The sequence below is a fragment of the Camelus bactrianus genome, chromosome 17 (genome assembly GCF_048773025.1).
Source record: "Camelus bactrianus isolate YW-2024 breed Bactrian camel chromosome 17, ASM4877302v1, whole genome shotgun sequence".
Taxonomy (NCBI): Eukaryota; Metazoa; Chordata; class Mammalia; order Artiodactyla; family Camelidae; genus Camelus; species Camelus bactrianus.
Window position 1 is genome coordinate 27,929,340 of NC_133555.1, and position 26,003 is coordinate 27,955,342.

General features: G+C 34.6%; 1 protein-coding gene across 1 annotated transcript in view; it reads left to right on the forward strand.

The window, feature by feature from the left end:
- Positions 1-26,003, forward strand: part of DNAH12 (dynein axonemal heavy chain 12) — a 151,018-nt gene that overhangs the window by 84,451 nt on the left and 40,564 nt on the right. Inside the window, exons 39-51 of the mRNA XM_074344618.1 lie at positions 3,232-3,370; positions 4,329-4,495; positions 6,178-6,433; positions 8,116-8,415; positions 8,929-9,107; positions 10,239-10,431; positions 14,883-15,044; positions 16,724-16,918; positions 21,117-21,250; positions 22,508-22,670; positions 22,954-23,034; positions 23,379-23,559; positions 24,650-24,777. Coding sequence (XP_074200719.1) covers positions 3,232-3,370; positions 4,329-4,495; positions 6,178-6,433; positions 8,116-8,415; positions 8,929-9,107; positions 10,239-10,431; positions 14,883-15,044; positions 16,724-16,918; positions 21,117-21,250; positions 22,508-22,670; positions 22,954-23,034; positions 23,379-23,559; positions 24,650-24,777 — 2,278 coding nt within the window. The remainder of the gene's footprint in view (positions 1-3,231; positions 3,371-4,328; positions 4,496-6,177; positions 6,434-8,115; positions 8,416-8,928; positions 9,108-10,238; positions 10,432-14,882; positions 15,045-16,723; positions 16,919-21,116; positions 21,251-22,507; positions 22,671-22,953; positions 23,035-23,378; positions 23,560-24,649; positions 24,778-26,003) is intronic.

Sequence of the window (26,003 nt, forward strand, 5' to 3'; positions counted from 1 at the left end):
AGAACATGAAAGACTCAGACTTAAATCAGAAGAGCACATCAAAAAAGATGAAAACCTAGCATGTACCATAGGCGTATCCATACCAACTTTCTTAACAACTTTTATAGTTATTTTTCTTTTATAACACTAGGCATAATTTATCATTAATACTATTTAAACTACACAGGCTTACATAATGTGCATGAATGTCATGGTTGGTTTGGTTTTGATGAAGAACCTGTTTCTGAGTGAATTTTGTGACAATTCTATCTTGTTTAACTTTTTAAAAAATGAAAAATAGGTTATGAGGGACCATTATTTTATCCCAATATTGTACCCATAGTTGCATTTTTACATTTAGAGGCTGACATTGAAAACTTTCTTAGGCAAAGAAGGCACTTGTCAATTCTGAGGGACTCCTAGTATGGGAATTCTTTTGTTCCATGAACCACTTGTTGGAATAATGCTTTTAAATGAACAAATATAAACATAAGATTATAAAGGAAACCACATATTAAAATATATTCATTAAAATATTGAACAGGTTTGAGCTGTAGTAGTAATACATGTACTTCCTTTTTTTTTTCAAAATTGAAGTATAGTTGATTTACAATGTTGTGTTAGTTTCTGGTGTATAGCAAAGTGATTCAGTTATACGTATCTATATTCTTTTCCATTATGGTTTATTAAAGGATATTGAATATAGTTCCCTGTTCTGTACAATAGGTCCTTGTTGTTTATCTACTTTATATATAGTAGTTTGTATCTGCTAATCCCAAACTCCTAATTTCTCCCTCCCCTTGTGTTTCCCCTTTAGCAACCATAAGTTTGTTTTCTATGTCTGTGAGTCTATTTCTGTTTTGTAAATGAGTTCACTTGTATCATATTTTAGATTCCACATTTAAGTGTTATCATGTGGTGTTTGTCTTTCTTTTTCTGGCTTACTTCACTTAGTGTAATAATCTCTAGGTTCATCCATGTTGCTGCAAATGGCATTAATTCATTCTTTTAAATGGCTGAATAATACTCCATTGTGTGGACATTTTAAAGATGGTCATTCTGACAGGTGTGAAGTGCTACCTCATTGTAGTTTTGAATGGCATTTCTCTGATAATTAGCGATGGTGAGAATCTTTTCATGTGCCTGTTGACCATCTATGTGTCTTTGGAGAAATATCTAGTTAGGTCTTCTGCTCATTTTTGGATTGGGTTGTTTGTTTTCTTGTTGAGTCATATGAGCTGTCTATGTATTTTGGAAATTAAGTCCTTGTCAGTCCCATTGTTTACAAATATTTTCTCCCATTCCATAGGTTGTCTTTTCAATTTGTTTATGGTTTCTTTTGCTGTACAAAAGCTTAAGTTTGATTAAGTACCATTTGTTTATTTTTGCTTTTATTTTTATTGCCTTGCGAGACTCACCTAAGAAAACATTGCTAAGATTTATGTCAGAGAATGTTTTGCCTATATTCTCTTCTAGTTTTATGCTATCATGTCTTATATTGAAGTTTAAGCCATTTTGAGTTTATTTTTGTGTATGGTGTGAGGTTGTGTTCTAACTTCATTGATTTACATGTAGCTGTTCGGCTTTCCCAGGACCACTTGCTGAGGAGACTGCCTTTTCTCCATTATATATTCTTGCCTCCTTTGTCAAAGATTAATTGACCGTAGGTGTGTGGGTTTATTTCTGGGCTCTTTATTCTATTCCATTGATCCATATGTCTGTTGTTGTGCCAATACCAGCTGTTTTGTTCACTGTACTGTAGCTTTGTAGTACTGTCTGAAGTCTGGGAGGGTAATACCTCCAGCTTTGTTCTTTTTCCTCAAGATTGCTTTGGCAGTTCTGGGTCTTTTATGGTTCCATATCATAATAATAAGATCTAGCAGTGAGTCTGATGATTATCATAATTTTGAAGAAATAATGGGCATAAGTGATATTTTTGAGATATCTCTAACAATTGTAATATATAATGTAGTATCTGTGTATCCTATTGATGACAAACACACAAGTACTATTATAAATTGCTCCATTTTAGTTAAGAGTAGTGAAAGTAAAGATACAATTTTTATGTCATCCAAGTTCATAGACTCTCTGAAAACTGTCCAAGAATTTCTTTAGTTTGTCCATGGACCCCAAACTAAGAACATGCTTTTATCTGTTAAACTGGGAAGGGGGAGATAATCAGGTTTATTTATTATTTTATGTTATTATTATTATTTTTTTTAATGAGGGTTGAACCCAGGACTTTGTGCATGCTAAGCTGGTGCTCTACCACTGAGCTATACCCGCCCCCTTTATTAAAATTATTTTAATAAAGTTTTTATAAGGTAAGTGGTACTCAGACTGGGAAACACAGATGAATTCTCAGGTATCACTGTAGTTCTAAATGAACTGTAATTTTATGTTTATACTTTAATGATAATTAAAAAAATATTATAATAATTTGAGTCATATAGATGACCCCTTATACTTGAACACTGATGCTCAGTTTTTAGTGCCAGCCTTTGTGTTTGTTTTTATGTATTGTGCGGTGACAAGTTATCACTCCAAGTGACAGTATTTAATTTTGAATTCAGTATTTCTCAAACTGGGATTCCCCATTGTTCTGTAAACGTAAAATCTTAGGATTTTTTTCCCTTTAAAGTCAATTCAGATTACTCAAGAATGAGAAACCCTGCCTGAGGAGAACTCCTCAGAGTCTGCATTTTAGACAGATATTTTCTGTTAGTAATACTGACTTGACTGAAAAATGCTATTAAGTGTTATACATAACCATTACCTTGAGAATTCATTGTCATTTAGTTTCTCACAAAAACTTTATGCTATTGAGGTAACTGTGAAACACTTCAACCTCTCTTATTGTCACCATCCTAATAGACATTCCATACAGCACCCCCCTGCCTGTACCTCTTAACTAAAAAGTTCAAATACATCACTTTTCTGGGGAGACAAACTTTGGCTTTTTTTTTCCTGAAAAGTTAAGGATGTTACTGCTTGTTTTGAGTGTTTTTGCATATAGCAGTGTTACACATGGTTCAAATACTAGTTTGCTACTATTTAAGTCTCAGTAACAGTAAGCAAAAATGTGTGCCAATTTTTACTTTTACCAGTCTGATGAAATTACTTAAAATGTGAGTTTTTGAATGAAGATAAGTTGAGTATTATTTATGTTTTTAACTAACTCCAGACTCCTCTAGCTGAAATGTATTCTGACTTTTTCTCCTTTTGAATGATATGTTCACTGTTTTCATAAAGGCCACTACTTTTTGTGGGTCCAACTGGTACAGGAAAATCAGTGTATGTGAAGGATAAGCTGATGAATCACTTGGAAAAGGACCTGTACTTTCCTTTTTATGTTAATTTCTCTGCACGGACCAGTGCCAACCAGGTTCAGGTTAGTTTAAAGCCAGAAACGTGGGTCTATAGTTATTAATGTTTTTGCCTTGTTTGTTTAGTGTTTAAAAATGTATTTTAAATGAGCAGCTGTGTAAATCTTCAATGAATTTAAATAAACTTCAAAACTTTTATTTTTGGCATTACAAGTAAGTTTTAAAAATCAGGTTTTAGGGACAAAAGTTCAAGAGAAGATTTTTGCATTAACACTGAATTATTGAGCTTTGTCACCTTTTTTTAAGCCCAAGAAACAACAAATGATTTCTTAACTGGAGAAATATAAGAGAAGGGAGGGAGGGGGAGAGAGAGCGAGAACCTTTACTTGTTCTTTCAAGACTCTCCTAGATGATCCTTAGGGATATTTGCTGCTTACTAAAGTTCTGTCAGTGAAAGATCTTTCAAACCACAGACTATATATTGTATAATTTTCTGTGACAGGAACCATGTAGCTGTGCATCCCACCCTTTACCTTCAAAGGTGCCAATATGAAAATACTGCATGAGACCTTTTCTAATCAGATTTTTATCATCCATTCCTGAGTTTTTGTCTGTTCATTTTCTCCTGACCTATTCATTTCTGTTGTTTTAAGCCTGTGGTATCCCCTAATTTCAAAATACTACAAATTTAGATTAGTGCTTTTAGATATTGAGTAAGTTAAAGTTAATAGATATGTTGTATGTAGAATAAGGAAAATATTTTGTGCATGCATGTGTGTACAAAATAAAAATATAAATAGGTGTGTATGTAACAATTCTGAGCAAATAGAAGGATTTCAATAAATGCTCTTTGAATGATGTTGAATAGGAAGTTTGATATAATCCTAAAAATGAATAAATATAAATTAACACAAGCACATAGTATTGCTTGATGTTTTTTCCTTACATAATTAGATTGTTAAGTTTCTTTTTTTTCTGGTGTTCAGACTTTTAATATACTACTCTTTCTTCTTTACATTTTAGAACATTATTATGGCTAGACTGGACAAAAGGCGCAAAGGAGTTTTTGGACCACCTATGGGAAAGAAGTGTGTAATTTTTATAGATGACATGAATATGCCTGCATTGGAGAAATATGGAGCTCAACCTCCTATTGAATTATTACGACAATTTTTTGACTGTGGAAATTGGTAACTATTTAATTGAAGTCTTAAGTAGCCATACTAAAGTTATTTTTTGTTCTATTTTTTCTACTTTAGTTTCTCACATCAAAATAATACATTTTTGTGGGGGGAGGGTATAGCTCAGTGGTAGAGCACGTGCTCAATCCCCAGTACCTCTGTTAAAATAAATAAACCTAATTACCTCCCCCACAAAAAAGAATAATGTATATTTTCCAAATTTTTTATGGAAGAAAATGATTTCTGACCTTTTCTTATACAGAAAACTTTGAAAGACTTTTCTATACCTTTTTATACTATGGATGAATAATTCAGTATTGGAAATATTTAATAATGTATTAATTTTCTTCCCTTTTAACTACTACTTTCAATTGTTAAAAATAATCTACAAATTACATCTTTTACCATCCACCCAGCATTGAGAATTTGTGGGTGGTCTCTGCCCTAAGTAACCGTAACTAACACCCTATATTTCTACCATTTTAAATTCTCTATATTATCTTTGACTGTTTGGGACTATCAAATCTTTGAGATGACTTGGTTTCAACAGCAACTAGGTCATATTTTCATACTTTCTATGGCACAGTTAGACTAAGAACTGGGTAGTTTTCTCCCACCCCTCCCCCTTTTGCAAGAACTTCAATATTAAAGGACTTTATGACCTGTTGGAATTAGGTACCTTTTCATTCTGAGTGGTTTTAACTAAATTGAGTCATTTATATACCCCTTTCTGATTAAAACTTCTTTGGAGTTTTTTAATTCCCTAATGCGGCCCCCTTTTATGTAACAAAGGTATATAGGTCCTATTTAGACATCTTTGTCTCTGAAGATAAGATTTGAGATGAGAAAAAGAAGTCAGGACTTAGCTCTAAATAGAATACATATATATATATATATATAAAATTTATTATTCAAACTGGGATATTTCTGAGAAAAGGGGGAGTATTAATAATTATTATAGGGCAAGCACAAACCAAAATTGTCCTAGGCAAATTGGGACGTATGATCATCCTCCAAGATTGATCTCTCATTCATGCTTCTGGATTTGGAGTGTGAAGAGGCAAAGCAGAGATTCTAACTAGAAAGAACAGAAGAAAAGAAAGGCAAGGGCAAGAGGATGGGATGTTCTAGATATCTAGAATCTGGGTGACAGAGTCAGTGTCACTGAAAGGAGAAATGGAGTGCTGCTTTAAAACAAATTCTCTCTACAGTTAGGTGGTTGTGTGAGGCAGGGGTTGAGGGTGTGTGGGCAAAATAGGTGAAGGGGGGTCAAAAGGTACAAATTATGCATAAGTCAGGGGGCTGTAATGTACATCATGGGGACTGTAGTTAATAATACTGTATTGCATATTTGAAAGTAGCTAGGAAGGTGGATCTTGAACGTTATCACAAGAAAAATTTTTGTAACTATTTATGGTAACAGATGTTGACTTGGGATCATTTTGCAGTAGATACACATATCAATTCATTAGAATGGACACTGCAACTAATATAATATTATGTCAATTGTATTTCAGTTTAAAAAGTGAATAAAAATTACAGGAAACCTTTAAAAAAGTTTTCTTTTACTCCAAGCATGATCTAAACTTCTTTTAGAGAAGCTAAAATCGGATTAAGTTTCTAAGGAGAGCTACATTTCAGTCTGTCTTGTTGGCTTTATAACTAATTTGGAATTTTTATGTACTTTTAAGGTATGACCTTAAGGACACAAGTAAAATCACATTGGTTGACATAGAGCTGATTGCTGCCATGGGCCCTCCAGGTGGTGGAAGAAATCCTGTCACTCCCCGTTTTATTCGACATTTCAACATCTGCACTATTAATACTTTTAGTGATGAAACTATGGTCCGAATCTTCTCATCCATTGTAGCATTCTACCTTAGGACTCGTGAATTTCCTCCTGAGTACTTTTCAGTTGGGAACCAAATTGTCAGTGGAACTATGGAGGTGAGCGAAGGATGCAATACAAAATGTTTTAGTATTACATGTATCCTCATTTGGCCCTTTCTTTTTTAAACCTTTTTTTTTCCCCCTTAGCCGTTTACTTTGGTCTTCAGCTTCAGAGAAACTGTTAAAAAGGCTTGAGAAAGGAAGATCATGGGCTTTGAATTTAGAGCATCTAACTGGGTTTGAGCCTTTACTGCTATTTCCTATCTGTCTGGCCTTGAGCAAGTAATTTGACCTTCCAGAAGCTTAGTTTTTTAATCACTAAAATGAGAGATAATACCTATTTAACAAGATTGCTAAATCATCCAGAACCAGTACCTGCCACATCATAGGTGTTTCCTTAATTGTTGAATTCCTACTCTGGTATTTATTAGTTTTTTCTTCTGTCTTCCCTCCCATTCTTCATGTTTGTGTTAAGAAAAAAACTTAAGCAGCTTATGAATACATGATTTGAGGGTGTGTGGGCAAAACAGGTGAACATAGGAGTAGCAGTGAAAAAAATAAGAAAACACAAGGGTAGGAATAGAAAACAAGACTGCCCATATGGCCAAAAGCAGCCCTTAACTTATTCAGGGTATGTAACCTGCCTCTGCTCAGAGGCCAGAGCCAGCCTCATCACTAATGATAAAAGGAAAAAAGTGTATTTAAAGTAAGTTAGTGATAATCTGATTGAACTAAGGTTTCTGGAGCCTCAATAAAATGGGGTTACTTTGAAATCACTGCAACCAGAAGCAAAAAGCTCCCTAGAATCATTCCATCTGTTTCCAAGAGTGTTGTATTTTTCTAAAGTCCTTCTCCCCCTGTTCTGTTGGAAAATTGTGCTATTAAAATGGAGAAACTATGAGCAAAGAGATAGTACATTGTAATTACCCTACTTATTCTGATACATAAAAGTACTTCTATTTATAAAATATATTTATATTTCAGGCATCTCCTGGAAAGAGAGGGGAATTGGTCAGGCAGAATGGGATAATGGAAAGGTTCCTTTTTTTTTCCCCTCCTATCTTTGAAGCATTATAGTCCTACCATGTATGGAGGTTATGGGAGGGAGATGAATCATAAACATATATAAATAAAAAATAATTTCTTGTGGATCTTTTAGGCTATATTATAAAAGATATAATTTACCTTCCTTAAAGAGAATATTGAACTTCATTTGATTTTTAGCATGTAGTAAAAAAAATATACTTCATTTTGATACAATAGCCAATTAAGACGGAAGAAGGAGGAGAGAGAAAATAAGAGAGAAGGGTGGAGAGAGAACACGTTGATTTATTTTGAAGTCAGTGGTAGTCAAAAGGACAGTGTTTCCTCCTCCTCTGCATTGCAATTGCTTCAGAATGAGTTATCTGATTTCACTTTCTGCTAAAGTTTTTGTTAGCTATTAATTCCAGGTCATTTACTTTTAAATGGAACAACCATAATAACGGGGAAATAAAAGCATTGTCAATTCTTGGGCTTGGAAGGAATTAGATAATATTAAGTGCCCTTGACTTTATAATGCCTGGTTGAGTGCTGTAAATCAAAATAAATAGATATATGCTATGCCAGGCTCAGTACTATACAATTTTCCAAGTCAGTATAATCTGATAGGATAAATAAAATATTTTATATACTATACTATTTGTTACATGGCTTTGCTGATGAGGAGCATTTTATTTTTGCTTTTTTTTCATATTCAGATATATAAACAATCCATGGAAAATCTTTTGCCCACTCCCACAAAATCTCATTACACTTTCAACTTGCGGGATTTTTCACGTGTCATCCGGGGCTGCTTACTTATTGAGAGAGATGCTTTGGAGAGCAAGCACACGATGACTCGTCTGTTTGTGCATGAGGTTCTCCGAGTGTTTTATGATCGCCTCGTTAATGATGCTGACCGATTCTGGCTCTTCAATTTAACCAAAATGGTTGTAAGGGACCATTTTAAAGAATCATTTGATAGTATCTTTTCACATTTGAGGAAAGAGAATGCACCAGTGAGTATATTTAGTGATTAAAAACATATTAAAACAGTACAATAGCATGAATTGTTACCATCAATTTATCTTTAAAAAATACCGTTGCTTCTTAATGATCATATTCTTTTAACTTTCCCCATAGATAGGCATTTATTTTGAGAAGATTTGTATTCAGAGGGATTATATATGTAACATAGAAGTTATATGATAGGGATTGAGTGATGTAATAGACATAAGATGCCATCCCTTAGTAACTACTCACTAAATAGGAGTTGCTCAGAATAACTTTTCCAGCCTGTGAGGGGGAAAAAAACTTATATGATAGAAAAAAGGTCTTTTCTTTTTATTTCCTAAGGATATAATATAATTTCAGGTGTTAATTTTACAAGTATATTATTTACTACCCTAGTTTAAAAGAATTATCTAATTGATAATCATCTCATAACATAAACAAAACATTTTTATGTAACATCTTACATTTATTTTAGAAAAAATTTTAAGTTTTGTAATTTGTTGATTTCCATTTTATAGGTAACTGAAGAAGACTTAAGAAATCTCATGTTTGGTGACTATATGAATCCTGACCTTGAAGGGGATGACAGAGTTTATATTGAAATTCCAAATATTCATCATTTTAGTGACATTGTGGACCAATGCTTAGATGAGTATAATCAAACTCACAAAACAAGAATGAATCTTGTCATTTTTAGGTACCTATATTTGGTATTGATGGTTAAAATTACTATTTGTAAGATTTTATTGTGAGATACTTAAAATGTACAAAATGATATAAAAATATGACAAATGACCTTGTGCCCATCACCTAGCTTAAGACATAAAATATTAGCAGTTTATTTGAAGTACCTGTGTAGCCTCTTTCACTGCATCCCCATCATACTTTGCAGGAGTATAAACAAACTCATTTGTTTCTTTGAACTTTTACTGCACATGTGTGATCCTAAATATATGTGCAGTCTTATTTTGCATATTTAAACTCATATAATGATATTATACTGTGCATATTCCTCTGCAAGTTGGTTTATTCCATAGTTAAGTTCACAAAAAAGAATTTTTACTACTATGTAACATTCCATTGTATAATTTTAACACAATGTAGTCCTTCTGAAATAGACTTCCAGGTAACTTCTACTTTTTGTGATTATAAAAAAGGTTTGAATATTCCTGTCTCCTTGGTTACATATATGAGAATTTCTCTAGGCTTCATTCCTAGAAGTGGAATTATTGTGTTATGGTATGTAAGCGTCTTCTACTTTACTAAGTTTTGCCAAAGTATCTTTAAAACTGATTATTGTTTTTAAGAGTTTCCATTGTTTCTCACCCTTGACAACACTTAGGATTGCCAGACTTGGTAAGTTTTGTCTGCCTAAGGAGAGTGGGATGGTATCTCACTGTGGCTCTAATTTTAATTTCCCTAATTACTAGTGAGGCTGAGTGTCTTTCCTGAATTTATTATTTTATAGATAACTGATTTTCTTTTTCTCACATAGAAATTCTAATATTAAAAGATTGAGGAAATGTTTTTAAGAAAAGTGATAATATACCTCCAGTATAAATAGTTAGCATTTGATTTTATTTTTATAATTTATGTATTACATTTCCTGAATTTGTACTTCAAATAGTTTTCCTTTACCTCAAATGATCCAATTGCAACTACATTTGAAAAATCAGTTTGATGAAAATTTTGATGATTACCTCTTTAAAATTGGGATAGTAACATATGGGACTGCAAAGTCCATCCTTCTTGGAAAGTAAAACAATAGTTATATGTAAATATAATTTATATTCATATTTTCAAGTAAGATGATATTGGTATTTCATAGGTATGTTTTGGAACATTTATCACGAATATGTCGAATTCTAAAGCAGTCTGGTGGAAATGCTTTGCTTGTTGGACTTGGAGGAAGTGGTCGTCAATCTTTAACTCGTCTGGCTACATCCATGGCAAAAATGCAAATGTTTCAACCAGAAATTTCTAAGGGCTATGGTATGAATGAGTGGAGAGAGGACCTGAAGGTAAAGTTGAGGAAACCTAGTGTCTAAGATAGTATCAGTACATTCTTTTATCTATAAAGAGACAGCCAGCCTGGGTCACTGTGTGCTAAGTACATTGGTGATGATGATAATAATGTTATCCCCAGAGCAGTTACTGTGTGTGCTGAGGACTGTTCTAAGTGCTTTACATCCATGATTTCATTCTATAGGTATGACAGTTCAGTGCAGCAGGTATCGGTGTTTCTGTCTTTTACTGATGAGGAAACTGAAGTTGAGGGAAGGTATGCACAGCAGAGCAGGATTTATAGCTTAAGTCTTATCCACTGCACTGTTACCAAGGCTATTGTTGATTTTATCTTTATTCTAGTTCAGAGAGGGCTTATTTCAGATAAATGTATGTTTTCCAGCAGACTGTTAAATATGAACCTCACTGATGATGATGTCATCAATGCTGTCAAATCTTAATAGCTTCTTTGGAGATGTGTTGTTGCCCCAGTAACCAATAGAATTGTGGAGTGCATACTTGGGGCTTCATCCCTGTGTGCCTGTGGCTCTGCAGGCCCCAGAAGAGAGATGACGCAAAGTGGAAAAAAAATAAGGGCAATGTTGTTGGACTTTTTTTCACTTTCACTAACCCTCACATACTAACATTCTACATCCTAAAAGTTAGAGAACTGAGCCTTTCTTGGCTCCTTGCAAGTGGAAATTGTAGAATCCAAGCTGATATCAAAGAGGTCTATAATCAGACTTGGAAGGAAAAAATTACTCTTTTTTTTCAGCTCTCACTCTAAAGGAAAATTTTTGGCACATTTATTCCTGAATGATCCAATAGATTTAGAAAGCAGTATACTATAATAGAAAGAACACGGACTTTGAAGTTAGGCAAACTCAGTTTTAATTCCTGCTTTGTATGACTGTTAGTTATATTATCTAGGGCATGTTACTGAATTTTTTTGTGCTTTAGTTTCTTCATCTACTTTGTTTTCAGGAATTTATCCATTTCTTCTAGGTTATACAATTTGTTGGCACACAACTATTAATAGTATTCTCTTCTAATCTTTTGTAATTTGCTTACCGTCAGTTGTAATGTCCCCTCTTCCATTTCTGATTTTAGTTACCTAAGTCTTCTCTCTTTTTTTTTCTTAATCTATCTAAGGTTTTGTCATTTAAAAAACTTTTTTTTAAAAAACAACTCTAAGTTCCATTGATTTTTTTTTCTTATTGATTTTCTTTTCTCTATTTTGTTTACCTCTGCTGTAATCTTTTTTTTAAAAATTGATTTACAGTGTTTCAGATGTACAGCAAAGTAATTCAGTTATACATATATATATTCCTTTTCAGTTTCTCATTACAGGTTATTAAAAATATTGAATATAGATCCTTGTTTTTTTAAATCTATTTTATATATAGTAGTTTGTATCTGCTAATCCCAAATTCTTAATTTATCCCTCCTCTGCTTTCCCTTTGGTAACTATGAGTTTGTTTTCTATGTCTGTAAGTCTGTTTCTGTTTTGTAAGTAAGTTTGTATCATTTTTTTTTAGATTCCACATTTAAGTGTTATCATATGGTGTTTGTCTTTTTATGGTTTACTTTATTTAGTATAATAATCTCTAGGTTCATCCATGTTGCTGCAAATGACATTATTTCATTCTTTTTATGGCTGAGTAATATTCCATTGTATATATATTTATACACTATATCTTCTGTATCCCATCATCTGTTGTTGGACATTTAGATTGTTTCCATGTCTTGACTATTGTAAATAATGCTGCTATGAACATTGGGGTGTATGTATCTTTTTGAATTATAGTTTTCATCTTTTCTGGATATATGTCCAGGAGTGGTATTACTGGGTCCCATACTGTTCATAGTGGCTAGACCAATTTACATTCCCACCAGCAGTGTAGGAGGGTTCCCTTTTCTCCATACCCTCTCCAGCATTTATTATTTGTAGACATTTTAATGATGGCCATTTTGATGGATGTGATGTGATACCTCATTGTAATTTTGATTTGTATTTCTCTAATAATTAGCAGTTTTGAGAATCTTCATGTACCTGTTAGCCATCTTTATGTCTTCATTGGACAAATGTCTATTTAGGTCTTTGGCCCATGTTTTGATTGGGTTTTTTTTGTTTGTTTGTTTTTTATTTTTTATTTTTTTGATATTGAGCTGTATAAGCTGTTTGTGTATTTTGGAACCTCTGCTCTAATCTTGATTATTCCCTTCCTTCTGCTAGCTTTTGGTTTAGTTTGTTCCTCTTTTTTCTAGGTCTGTGAGATGTAAGATTAGGTATTTCATTTTAGATTCTCTTTTTTAATGTAAGAATTCACAACTATAAATTTTCCTTTTAGCACAGCTTATGCTGCATCCCATAGTTTTTTGATATGTTGGCTTTTCATTTTCATTTGTTTCAAGAAATTTTCTAGTTTCTCTTGTGATTTTTTTCTTTGACCTGTTGGTTGCTTAAAAGTGTATTGCTTAATTGGCCAGTTTGTGGACTTTGCCATTTTTCTTCTGGTATTGACTTCTTGTTTCATTCCATTGTGATCAGAAAAGATGTTTGTTATGATTTCAGTCCTTTTAAATTTGTTAAGAGTTGTTTTGTGGTCTAACATGTGGTATATGCTGGGGAATATTCTGTGAGCACTTAAGAATGTGTATTCTGCTGTTGTTGGGTAGAGTGTTCTGTATGCTGCATGAGGGGAGGAGCTAGGCTGGGAAAAATGCAAAGAATTCTCGTACCCTCCATGTATTATCTCTCTTTTTTATGTACTTGTGGGGATGCTGCAGCCCCTTAACTAGCTTCTAGAATTCTCACAAAGGTATTTTGGCCTGTACATTGCTAATTTGGTATCTTTATGGGAGAACAAGGTCCTAGAGCTTCCTAGTCTGTCATCTTGCTGATATCACCCCTTAGTTTCTTCATTTGTAGAATTTGGATAATACCACCTATTTCATAGGGTTTTGTGATTGAACTATACAACATATATAAGGTTCTTTGTAATATTCCTGGCATATAATTTGTATTTTGGAAATGTTAACTCTCTTGTCCTATTTAGAAACAGTTTTATACATTGCATGTTTGTATATGACTTTTAAATATAGTAATGCTTATTGCAATAAGCTAATTCTATTTATATTGTATTTTTCTATTTATTTTTATATGATACTAATAATTACAAAAATAAAAACTAAATAAAATAATTGTGAAGCTGGCATTATTAGATGTAATACTTCTTTAAAAGCTAGATTCACTAATTTTGAGGATACAAATTTCTAGGAATACAACATTCATATTGGAAGATGGCTTTAATGGAAAAAAAGTGTAGTTTTGTGTAACAGTAAAATTCAACATTTATGTAAGTGATGATTTATTTAAAGATATGATTTTTGAAACAGAAATTGAAGTTTATTTTAAAAGTTTCTTGCAGAAATAATAGTGCTATTTTTTACTTGAAATACATCCAGTGGAAAATGTTTAATAACCAACTCTCCAGAGAGTTGAGGGGACCATTTGATTTGTAGCATTTGCCAGTTTCTGTGGTGTAAAAACTCCCACCATGGATTGTTTAAAGATATCAACATGGTAACACTGAAAACAGAGTTGGGAAGGGTTATGTGTTTGAACACCGTTACATGATAGTTTATTGTATGGCTACAATAGATTTAAATAACCTCTACAGCATACATAATAGTAAATATAATAAAATAGTTAGGAGATGATGAGATTTATGTATTTGTTACCATTGTTTTTAATATAATTTATTTAATTACAACTTAATGTAATTTAATTTTTAATGCTGGCTGTGTTTAACATTCTGCTCACAAGTTCCTGAAACTTTAACAATTACTTCTAAAATCCTAAAAAAGTCAGCTCCAGCATATCACTGGGTTCATATCTTTATGTTAGCTGGGAATCTTTTGTTGCAATTGAGGAAAAGCAAAAAAACATCAAAACCAAAAACAGCTCAAACTAGCTTAAGCAAAAGAAGGTTATTGGCTTACATGACAGAATGGTCCATAGATAGACAGGCTTTCGACATGGCTGAATTTTAGGGCTTAAATTAAGTCCTGAGTAATTACTTTTTAAATCTCCTGGCTCTGTTCTCCTCCTCCACTTGACTTTCTTCTCCAGCAGACTCATTCTATAAGGTGGCACAGCTGGACCCTAGTAGTTCTGGATTACTGGCCTTTATATCCTTGATCCCAGAATGACAGAAGTTGTATTTTCAAGTCCATCTCAGTACCTGAAGTAAGACTGTGATTGGGCCCTGTTAAATCATATGCCCTGCTCTGAATCTCTGATCAGTTAGAGTCTCCCACCTAAGGGATGGGAGGAATGGAGGCCTTGATTGATAGGGAGACATACTACACTAAAACTGAGATGTTGTTATCAAAAGAAGGGAAAGAAAGCAAAAACAACAGATGTCCACTGCATTCTGCTTATAAAGTACATTTTTATTTTAAGGTTCTATTAAGGAATGTGGGCATGAGGGGCCAGAAGACAGTCTTTCTCATCACGGACACACAGATTAAAGAAGAAGCTTTTCTAGAGGATATCGACAGTGTGCTCAATACTGGAGAAGTACCTAATATTTTTGCTGCAGATGAAAAACAAGAAGTTATGGAGGTAAGTGCTTTTTTTGGAGTTGTGCTCTCATCATAGAAATTTTATGTTGAAACTTCTTTTCTACTCTTCGTAAATGTAGCTTGTGCAGAGGATTTTGGTAACTGAAAACTTAATGTATATTATCTTAATACATCTTTTTTGGGGTGAATTTTAAATAGCTTCTTCTATAGTTATGAGATAGAATTTTTGTTTAATAATTCCTTTTTTCCATAATGATGACAGTGTGTTACATTGTTTATCTTTTCTTCTCATCACTTTGCTACAAGGCTTTTCCATTGCTTCACTACTATTTTATGGTATGAACTCTTGCTCTACAGTTACAACAGTGTATTACCTTTGTCTATTTGAATACCCCACTATTAAGTCAGAGTTAATGCAGGTAGACTACCTGAACATAATTTCATAGATTGATATTGATCATAATAATCATAATTTGAGAATTACTGTTGGAATGAATATAGAGTTGATTTAGTTTCCCATAGATACAGCTATCACATAAGGCAGAACATATCTATAGTAGAGAGAAATAAATTTATTGTAGTAACAGCAGAAATTGTGTGATCATTGTGACCACTCCCTAAACCGGTTATTGAAAAAAATTGAAATCTATATATAAGATAATTTATTAACTCTGAAACCTCTGTGCTCTGAACAAGGAGAAAGGTAGAATTTCAAAAGCTGAAAGGTACTTACCTATATGGCAAGAACTATTTTAAGTGTTTACATGTAATAACCATTTGATCTCTCAACAACTCTCAGATGTAGGTCCTCTTTTCCCCATTCTATAGATGAGGAAACTAAGTTACAGAGAGGTTAAAAAAACTTGCCTCAAGGTCACATAGTTTATCATCTGCAGGCTGGGATTTGATTCAAGTTTAGTCCTAGAGCCATTATGCCTAACCTCATGTAAGATGCCTTTCAGTATGGAGATATACAAAGATAGAACATTAAAAGTGACCTACAATCTCATTACTAAACAACTCTAATAGCATTAAAAAATACAAATATTATAAGAATAAAGTTATATAATTCAAACAGTGTAAGAATGTCCAAAATGAAAAAATTATATAAACCAAGAAAAATGTTCAAAATAAAATATTGAAGTCTCCCTCTCACATTCTCCCTTAAGTCCATCTCACCAGATGTAACCACTGTTAATAGTTCTTTGTGATTGCTTCCATAAAAAGGTGCTCACACATGGCACCTATATGTTTTTTAATTTAACAAAATTACACTGTTGCACAATGTGATTTTTTATTTATTTTATCTTCCTGATCTTGCCATAGCATGTATGTTGATACACCTTATTATTAACAGTTGTATAAAATTACAAAAATAGATGTTTTATAATGTTTTTAACTGTATGCTTTAGTTGTTCAAATTTTTTTCTCAAAGAAATGTTGAATTATAGTCTCATATATATATTTCTTGGTGAACTTTTTGTGAGTATCTTTATAAGTCAAATTCCTGGCAGGTATTTGTTTTTAAATTATAGAATTATGGAATTGAAAGTAGTCTTCTAAGTGCAAGCTATATCAAAGTCACTCTATTGATATAAAAACAAAACTTTTAAGATATTTATAAGAGGTGTAATAAAAATTCTTAATATTTCAGTATCTACTAATCTTATTATCAGCTTACCAATCTCTGTTTATGGGGCTTTTTCTGATATTCCCTAGGGTGTTCGTCCTGTGGCTCAGGCTGGAAATAAACATGATGAACTCAGTCCCTTGGCCCTGTTTGCTTTCTTTGTGAATTGCTGCAAAGATAATCTTCACGTTGTAGTGGCCTTCAGCCCTATTGGAGATGCCTTTCGAAATCGCTTGAGGCAGTTTCCATCCCTCATCAACTGCTGTACCATTGACTGGTTTCAGGTTTGTAATTTGGGGTGGTGGGGGTGGGTGGACAGCTAAATGTTTTGGAATTTTACTGAAATCTTACCCAATCTCCATTAATGTACATTCATCAAGTGCTTCTTGATCACTTACTCTAATGGCAGGCGTAATGCTTGGCATCAGGGGCTGATAAGACTACATGATCACCACGAGGAGCTCATACTCTAAACTGGAAGACAAAAAAGGCAATCAGCAAATGAGCAACCACAATTACATAAAAAAGCCACATTCTTGGTGTTCAAATGGTGTACTTATTAAGACAGTAACTTTCTGATGTATGAAAATGAGTTAGTTACACAAAGGAGGGGTGTATTTGGAACCAATAAAATGTATTTTCTGTCTATATATGTATACACACATAAGTATATGTGTAAAGATATATATAGAGAGAGATATCTGTATCTATACATATATTATAAGGAACTGATTCTCATGATTATGGAAGCTGACAAGTTTTAAGATCTGCAGTTGGCAAGCTGGAGACCCAGGAAAGCTGATGGTGTAGTTCCAGTCTGAAAGCCAGCAAGCTTGAGATCTAGGAAGAGCTGATGTTTCAGTTCGAGTCCAAAGGCAGGAAAAAAACTCACGTCCCAGCTTGAAGGCAGTCAGGCAGGAGGAGTTCCCCCTTATTTGAGGGATGGTCAGCCTTTTTGTTCTATTCAGGCCTTCGACTGATTGGATGAGGCCCACTCACATTAAGGAGGGCAACCTGTTTTACTCAGTCTGTTGATTTAAATATTAAACCTGTCTAGAAACACATGTCACAGAAACAACCAGAATAATGTTTGGCCAAATTTATAGGCACCCTGTGGCCCATAGTCAAGTTGACACATAAAATTAACTATCACAAGAGGATAGTATGTGCAAAAGTGGAGCAGTGGGGAGAGCATGGCTCATTTAGGCAAATAGTTTGATATGGCTGCAGGAGTTAAGTTGGAGCCTTGAGTGGGTACCAGGCTATAAAGGAGTCTGTAAATGTGCCTGGGAGGTTTTTTTGTGTGTTGGGGGTCAGATAATTAGGTTTATTTATTTTAATGGAGGTACTGGGGATTGAACCCAGGACCTTGTGCATACTAAGCACACACATGACCACTGAGCTATATCCTCCCCTCTGGAATTTGGTTTTATACCAGAGATACTGTGGGGGCATTAACATGTATTTAGCTAATCTATATTTTAGAATTAAACCCTAAAACATTTGGAGACTGAATGGTGGGTAATTTGGAGTGAGGCAGTATAAGAGACAGGAAGACCAACTTGGGTGGCAATTTCAGTCATGTCAGCAGCAAATGATGAAAGCTACCACCTCACTTAACCAAGGCAAATCGTCACTGCCTGTGTTAAGACCATTAAGTATTTATGCTCTTGAGAATAGTAGTTAATGGTGCCTTCTATTTAATTGTTTTATGGCCAATAGAATATGGACTGTAGATTGACTCTGGATAATTTCTTTTAAAAATAAATTTCTAATACTAAGTTGTCTTATTCTCTTTTGCTTATTTATCAGTTGCATGTGTGAAAAACTAAGTCTGTCCTTCTGAGGACTGTACATACGTTTCAGCTAGTGTATGCTGCAGTGCTTGTACAACAATAAGAGCTGTGCCAAATGGTTTTGCTTTATGCAAATATCTTAATATTGTTTCCATTAAGTAGCCCAAAACCAAAACCAACCAACTAACCAAACAAAACCTGTCCAACCATAAGTTTTTCTTCTGTGGAATCTTATAAATGCAATTCTACTACTTCTGGATATCTTTTTTATAACCGTAAGACTTTCTATTCTGTTTTATGTGATTCATACTTGTTGGGGGAAATTTAAAAAGAAGGAGCTAGGAGCTGCAAATAGATAAGGGAGATTAATTGGATAACAGAGAGAAAAAGATTTTACAGTGAGATAGTGGGGATATAAAACATGTGTCAGGGCAGCTGATGGCATTGTTTGGGGCCTGGGTCTGTGAAACTCAGGAAGTGAGTGTAAGCCACTTTGTGTCACATAGTCAGGAAGTCACTGACTATCTGGGTAGATCTGTGTTCTCCAAAGTATGGTGTACGCTACCAGGGCTGCCAAAACAATTCAGAGGATAAGAGAAGGAATTACTGGAATATTCATTTGTGTATAAACTATTTCATATGGATTAACATTGACACCCTAACTCTGTATGTCAAATGACCATGTGTCATAGATGATATGCAAGGTGCCCTGAAGGGCCTCCTGCAATGAACTGAAAATTAAAGATAAATAATACAAGAAAAAGTGTGACCTGCAATATTAGCTTATGATGGCCTGGGGCATACCATTGGTTACCTATCAACAGCCATTTTCTACCCATTCTATCTTTGCAGACAGAATTCTGATTTTGTTTAGGAAATCACTATCCATGTAGCCATGTATCATAGGGATTAATTCCCTATTGGTTGGTCTAAATGAGCATTGGTGCTCTCATTCCTCTTACTATTGTTTTACTCATGAGCCTGTTCATTACCCATTCCTTGCCAGTGGATCTTGATTTAGAGTCTACTGGGGACCTTGAGGAAGAGCTTTTTCACTATAAAAAAGAGCTACATGATCGGAAAAGTCATATAATACTTATTCTGGCATTTTACAAAAGTTCACTTATATTAATAATAAATATTTAGACTCCTCTTTTGAGGCTCAAAAATATTATTTGTATGATAATACCATATGAATATAATCTATTTATAAATATGTATACACTGGTAGTGTGTGCTTAAAACTTTTCTTACTAATGAAGTACTTGATCAAAAAGTTTGAATTTCACTAGGATAGAGAGTCAGATACTGAAAAAATTATCTTAAAATATGTATTGTCTACTATACAGGAAAAAAATTACAGATATCTTGTTGACTCTAAGTGAAATGAAATTTGGAAAATAATGAGCAAGTGAAGACTAATTATTCATTTAACATAAATTATTCACCGAATAAATATTTCAAATATTTGTTGACAAGTGCTGTTTTAGGCACTGAAGGTAACAGCAGTGAGAAAAAGTCTTTGCTTTCATGGATTTTACATTTTAGTGGTGAGTCAGGGAGAGAGACAAAAACAAATGAATAAATATACGTCAGATATTGGTAAGTGCTAAGAAAATTCAAGATAAGGGAAAGAATAGTGAGGGAAGGAATGCTGCTTTAGAAAGAGTGCTTTGGGAAGACCTTCCTGATGAATTTCATTTGCACAGAGACATAGAAGAGTGAACCACACGGAGGTCTATGTGAGGAGGGTTCTAGGCAGAGGAATCGCAAATCCAAAGGCCCTGAGACAGAGCACCCTAGGCATATTCCAGGGAAAGCAAAGGAACCATTTCACTGAGATGGGGAAGACTGGAGGGGAATGAATTTGTAGGGAAGAAAATCAAAAGTTCAGCTTTGATGTTATTACAGGTAAACATTATGATGGGCTGCTAAAAACCCAAACTAAACACACAGGAATTTTTTTCTCTCTCATATAGAAAAAAAAAAAATCTGAAGGTAAGCAGACTTGGACTTTTGTGACTTAGCAAAGTCATCAGAATCCCAAGTTCTTCTTTATTATCCTTAGCATGTGGTTTTCATCCTCAGAGTCATCATATGGTCTAAGGTGGCCACTGGAACTCCAACTTGTCTGTGTTCCAGGCAAGAAGTAGAAATAATGGAAAGTAGGGCAAAAAGGATAGCTCTGTGTAACTCTCTAAAGAGCCTTCTCTGACATCCCCATCCAACATCTACTTATATGTCATTATCCACTCTGAATTGTAAGGGAGTCTAGGAAATGTGGTATTGTAGCTGGGCATACTGCTATCTAGAATAAAGTTGAAGTCCTAAGGAAAAGGGGCTTATAGGTATTAGGAGGTCAACTAGCAGCCTCTGCCATTGTCATGCTAAATTTGGGATGCCTACTAGACATCCAAGTGGAAGAGTTAGGGAAGCACTGTAGTGTATCTTTGATATGTAAAATATTATTGACCTTTCCTTTATATTGCATTGTCTTTAATTCTAACATGTAAAATATTTATTGGATATTTCATAGATTTACTTGTGACCTTAGTCCCCCTTATTCTGTTTTCCCTATTTAGGTGTTAATTTTCTCAACACCAAATTCTTCTCACATAGGAAGACAATTTATATAATTGGAGGGTGACTATCTTAAATTTCATTTGTTTTTTTCCCTTATTTTTAGCCATGGCCTGAAGATGCTCTTGAACTTGTGGCTGTGAAATTCTTAGAAACACTGGAGCTTACTGAGGTCGAACGACAAGAGATAGTTCCAATCTGCAAGCACTTTCACACTTCCATTATGGAGCTTTCAGAAAGGTTAATATTGATAAATTTTAAAATGACAATAATGCCTTGTATTTTAAAGCATCTCTTTTGTGAAAGCCCCAATTTTAATAGGATTTCTATGTCTTATAAGTCTCTCTGATCATTTAATTAGTTAAGATATGAAAGTAATAGAAAGCTACTATCTAGGTTTAACAAAGAGGAGAATTTATTATAAGGATACAGATGTGTCTTACAAAGCCTAAGGGAAAGAATACAGTTGGATCTTAGAAGTGACTGGAAGCAGGAGTTAAGAGACCACCAGAAACCCAGAAATGCCTTTTCTCTGTTTCTCACCCTTGTTTCTCTTGGGGCATTTGCTTTTTTCTTTCTCTTTGTAGACTGAATTTTCTACCTCCCAGTGCATATGGAGGAAACTGGCTGCCTCTCAATTCTCAAGTTTACTTCTTTCAATTCCAGTTGTAAGCGGAAACTGACTATTTCCAGCTCCATGTTCCAAATTTATTCCCAAATGTAATTAGCCTCCTTTGTGTCCAATGCCCAACCTGTGGCCAGGGTAGCAATTTTCATGGAACAAACATTGCTGCTGAGGCACTGGATGGACGTTCTCAGACACAGAGGGAGCTGGTTGGTGGGCTGTGGATACCTTAAAAGTATCTGTTTTACCTCTGTACATCTCTGAGGTCCTCATTTCAAAGGTGCTCATAGCATGTTTGCCTATCCAGAGTTTTACAGTCAGCTAGCATGTTTGGCTTGGACAATTACACCAAGCAGTGGGCTTGAGTCTACATACTTGCCATGAAAGATCATTGCATCCATTGTTTTTATGTGTATGGGTAGTGGTCTTGTATTTCTGGCCAAACCCCATTCAACCAACATGTGACACGCGTGTGCAAGGAAGGATGACTTGTTCTTGCTACACTACCTGCAGTCCTCTTTCCTTCAGTGCTTGCCTACTGTACCTCAGGTCTCTTGCAGGGTTAGACCCTCCTTGCCTATGAAACATGTAAAAGGCCTATATCTTTCTTGCTGTAGTTCTCTTTTGAGATACGTTTTTGTTCGTTTGTGCTTTTTAAATACATCATTGCTATTTGATATTTTGCAGAGAAGAAACTAGGATGTGATTCTGTGTAAAATTCTAGAATTTTTACAAAGTTCAAGTACCCTGCTGCTTCTGAATAAAATTAACCTTTATTCTTAAATGCTTGCTGTTACTGCTATGTTGAATTTACTCCTTACTCTGTGAAACCCATTGCTTTTAGTAAGATATGCTATCTGCCTTTCTTTTAGGTTCTTGCAAGAGTTAGGACGACATAACTATGTTACTGCTACTTCTTACCTTGAACTAATTGCCTCATTCCGACAGCTTTTGACTAAGAGGCGACAAGCTGTCATGGAAGCAAAACAGCGATATGTGAATGGGCTTGACAAGTTAGCTTTTGCAGAGTCTCAGGTAAATTGGATGAGCTGCCACCCTTTTCTCTATCTGCGTTTCTTCCGTGACAACTGCATTCTCCCACTGCCCTGTCATACTCAAGGAAGATAAAGTCTTTTGTGAAACAAAACCACACTCTCATGGTTTTGTTGTTGTTGTTGTTGTTTTATCATGTAAAGAACTAGAAGAAAAAATTAAGGTTTTCTGTCTCTAATACCTTATGATACATTTAAGTTTCAGATTTCTGTGTTGGCTTCTATAGCTATTGTATTTATGAAAACTAATGACAAACTCTATTTAGGTTGGTGAAATGAAAATGGAGCTTGTTCAATTACAACCCAAATTGGAGGAAGCGAAAATTGAAAATGCACATATGATGCAGGTAGAGTATCCTGAATTTTAAAAAATTGATGCCAGAAGACACCTGAAATATACAAAATCAGCCTTGAAAATAAGCCTTAATTTCTTGCCACTAGATGTTAGGGGTGTTACCCTTTTCAATTGACTGGCTACCTCGTTGGGTTCTACATGGGTTCTGTTGTTTTTGAAGGGCAGTGGAAGCCCATTACCAAATTAGGTCACGTATATTTGCATTTCTTCTCATTTTACCCTTCAAAATGTTCTGTTGGGTTCCCTGATTTTCAAATATTCTTTTGTCTCTAGGATAGAGAAAGCAGTAGGATGTTTAGGGAAATATCTTTTTTTTTCTTTGTTTGTTTACTTTAGATTATTGAAATAGAGTCTGCACAAGTGGAAGCAAAAAGAAAGGTTGTGAAATTTGATGAAGAGATAGCCAGCGGAAAGGCAGAAGAAGCCCAAGTTCTGAAAAATGAGTGTGAAAGTGACCTAGTGGAGGCAATTCCAGCTTTGGAAGCAGCTCTGTCTGCACTGGATACACTAAAGGCAAGTGTTTGTATTAGCTGGTGCTTCATCAACAAAGTAAAACTGTATACAGGTATTTGGTTACATGGACCAGGAGGCATATGTTAAATACTGATGACCTGAACTGGTAGGGTTTAAAGGCATCAAGAATTCCCTTTCATTGAGAGTCTGTTGTTTGTCCCCTTCCTGTCATAAAATACTGTATTATAGGAGTTAGGGTTCAGTTGCAGAGAAGAGAATTGACTCTATCTAGTATTAGCAGATAGAAGTTCTTTAGGGAATTTTATAAATGGATTAGAGAATTGTTGGAAGAGCTGAAGAAAGAGATTCTAGACTGAGCTGCCAGGAATGACTCACAAAGCCAAGCTGAGGAAGTAGTCTGCCAGAGGAATGAGCCCTCTCAGTTGGAAGCCTGCAGAGCCTTCCTACAGAGCCATACCACCTCCACCATAATCCACATCAGTAAAACAGATGCTTCACGCCCTGCACATCTCCCCACTTACTCATTCTGAATTCTGGCATCACGCAAGTGATCTGATGGTGGAACCTAATGACCTCCCACAACTCTAGTTGCTTGGGAAACTAAGATAAATAGTTGCTAGCTTTCCAGGAATTGCAAGGGAAATCAAAAGGATATTGATGTGGATAATAAGTGAATCTATTATGTCTGTCATAACAGTATATACCTTTTTAGAAAATAAGGTTGGAATTGGGATCTACTTCTTTCATTTTAGTGGGGTAAAACTAATGTTATATGTAAACAAATGCAGAATTAAATCTTTATCTAAGTTCTTAAGCTGGCTTCCATGTATGAGCTTATTATGTGATTGTATAAAAATTTTGTGTATTTGTGCAAAAATATTTTTTTCTGAAAGGTTCATAGTTGCCATCACATTCTGATAAGGATCCATGAACTCTCAAACACTTAAGAACCATTGGTCTTAATCTGTGTTTAAATTCTCTTTTGTTAATTCTTTCATAACCATGCAAAGCAAAAAAAATTTACAATTTCAAATAAAAATTAATGCTTTTATTATTGCCCAACGTTTTTTTTGAAACTCATTATTTAAAATAAACTATTCTGAAGATACCCTGTTTTCTTTTGATTTAGCCAGCTGACATCACAATTGTGAAATCAATGAAGAACCCTCCATCTGGTGTTAAACTAGTAATGGCTGCTATTTGTGTCATGAAAGATATAAAACCAGAAAAAATTTCAGATCCTTCAGGAACTGGAGGCAAGGTAATAACTAGACACAGGTTTATATCATATTCATGAATATTCAGAACACTTTACATCAGTTGTTATCAAATGAAGTGTCAACAGTACCCACCCAGTCCAGGGAAGACACATTGTTTTCCAGGTTATATGTGTTCCAGGGTAAAGCTAAGACAATACAGCATCAGAAAAATGTAGTTCAAATTGCTTCTGTCTCCTTTTCTATGCAGTATTCCCCACTATTGTGCAGTGGAACTGAATGAACAGGGAGATACCTGTGCTTTTCTGGCTGAGATTCTCAAGAGTATGATGTGGTTATATAGGTGTTTCTGAGCATTCAAAAATCCTGCTGAGTTAAGCAGAATAGTGAAGTTGTTAAGAGCATGTGCTCTGGAGCCAGGATGTCTGTATTCAGAAGTCATGACTCTTTTAGCAGTGTGACCCTGGGGGAGTTGCTTAACCTCTATGGAACTCTGTAAAAAGAGGATTGTTATAGTACCTGCCTCACAAAGGTAATGTGAGGTTTAGGTTAGTTAATATGTGTAAAACTCTTACGTATAAAGCCTTACAAACAGTAAGCTCACAAATGTTAGCTGTTACTATTACTATTATTATTCAGAGCTATATTCCTTAAAAAGAAAAGCATAGCATCCATCTGAAACTAAACTTACAGATTTATTTTCTTTTCAGGTTTTTACAATACCTAGGTTTGAGTCCCTGAATTGGAGAATTGGGCTTTTTTGGTTTTTTTTTGCCACCCTATCCTTCATAGAGATAATAAAGAAAATAAATAGGCTCTTACCTTATCAAGGTATTCTCATTTACACACACACACACACACACACACACAGACACAGACACACCTGTTAGGTTTCTGAAATTAAGAAAAAGAATGTTCAGCTAGTTATTTAATACCTTTTATTAGCACAAGTACCATGTGCTTTATCTTATAACTGGCAGAGCAATGTGTAATCTGTGTCTTTCTGCTTTCTCTTCTTTTTTTCACTTGGGGAGCCTAGGAAGGTGAGGAGATTGTCTACAAGAAAAAATGGTTCCAACCTGTCTTAGTTCATTTGGGCCACTGTAACAAATTACCATACATTGCAGTGGCTTATAAACAACAGAAATTTATTTCTCACACCTCTGGATGCTGGGAAGTCCAAGATCAAGACCATAGTAGATTCAGTGTCTGATGAGAGTTAATGTCCTGGTTTATAGACTACCATCTGTTGGCTGTGTCTTCCTGCGGT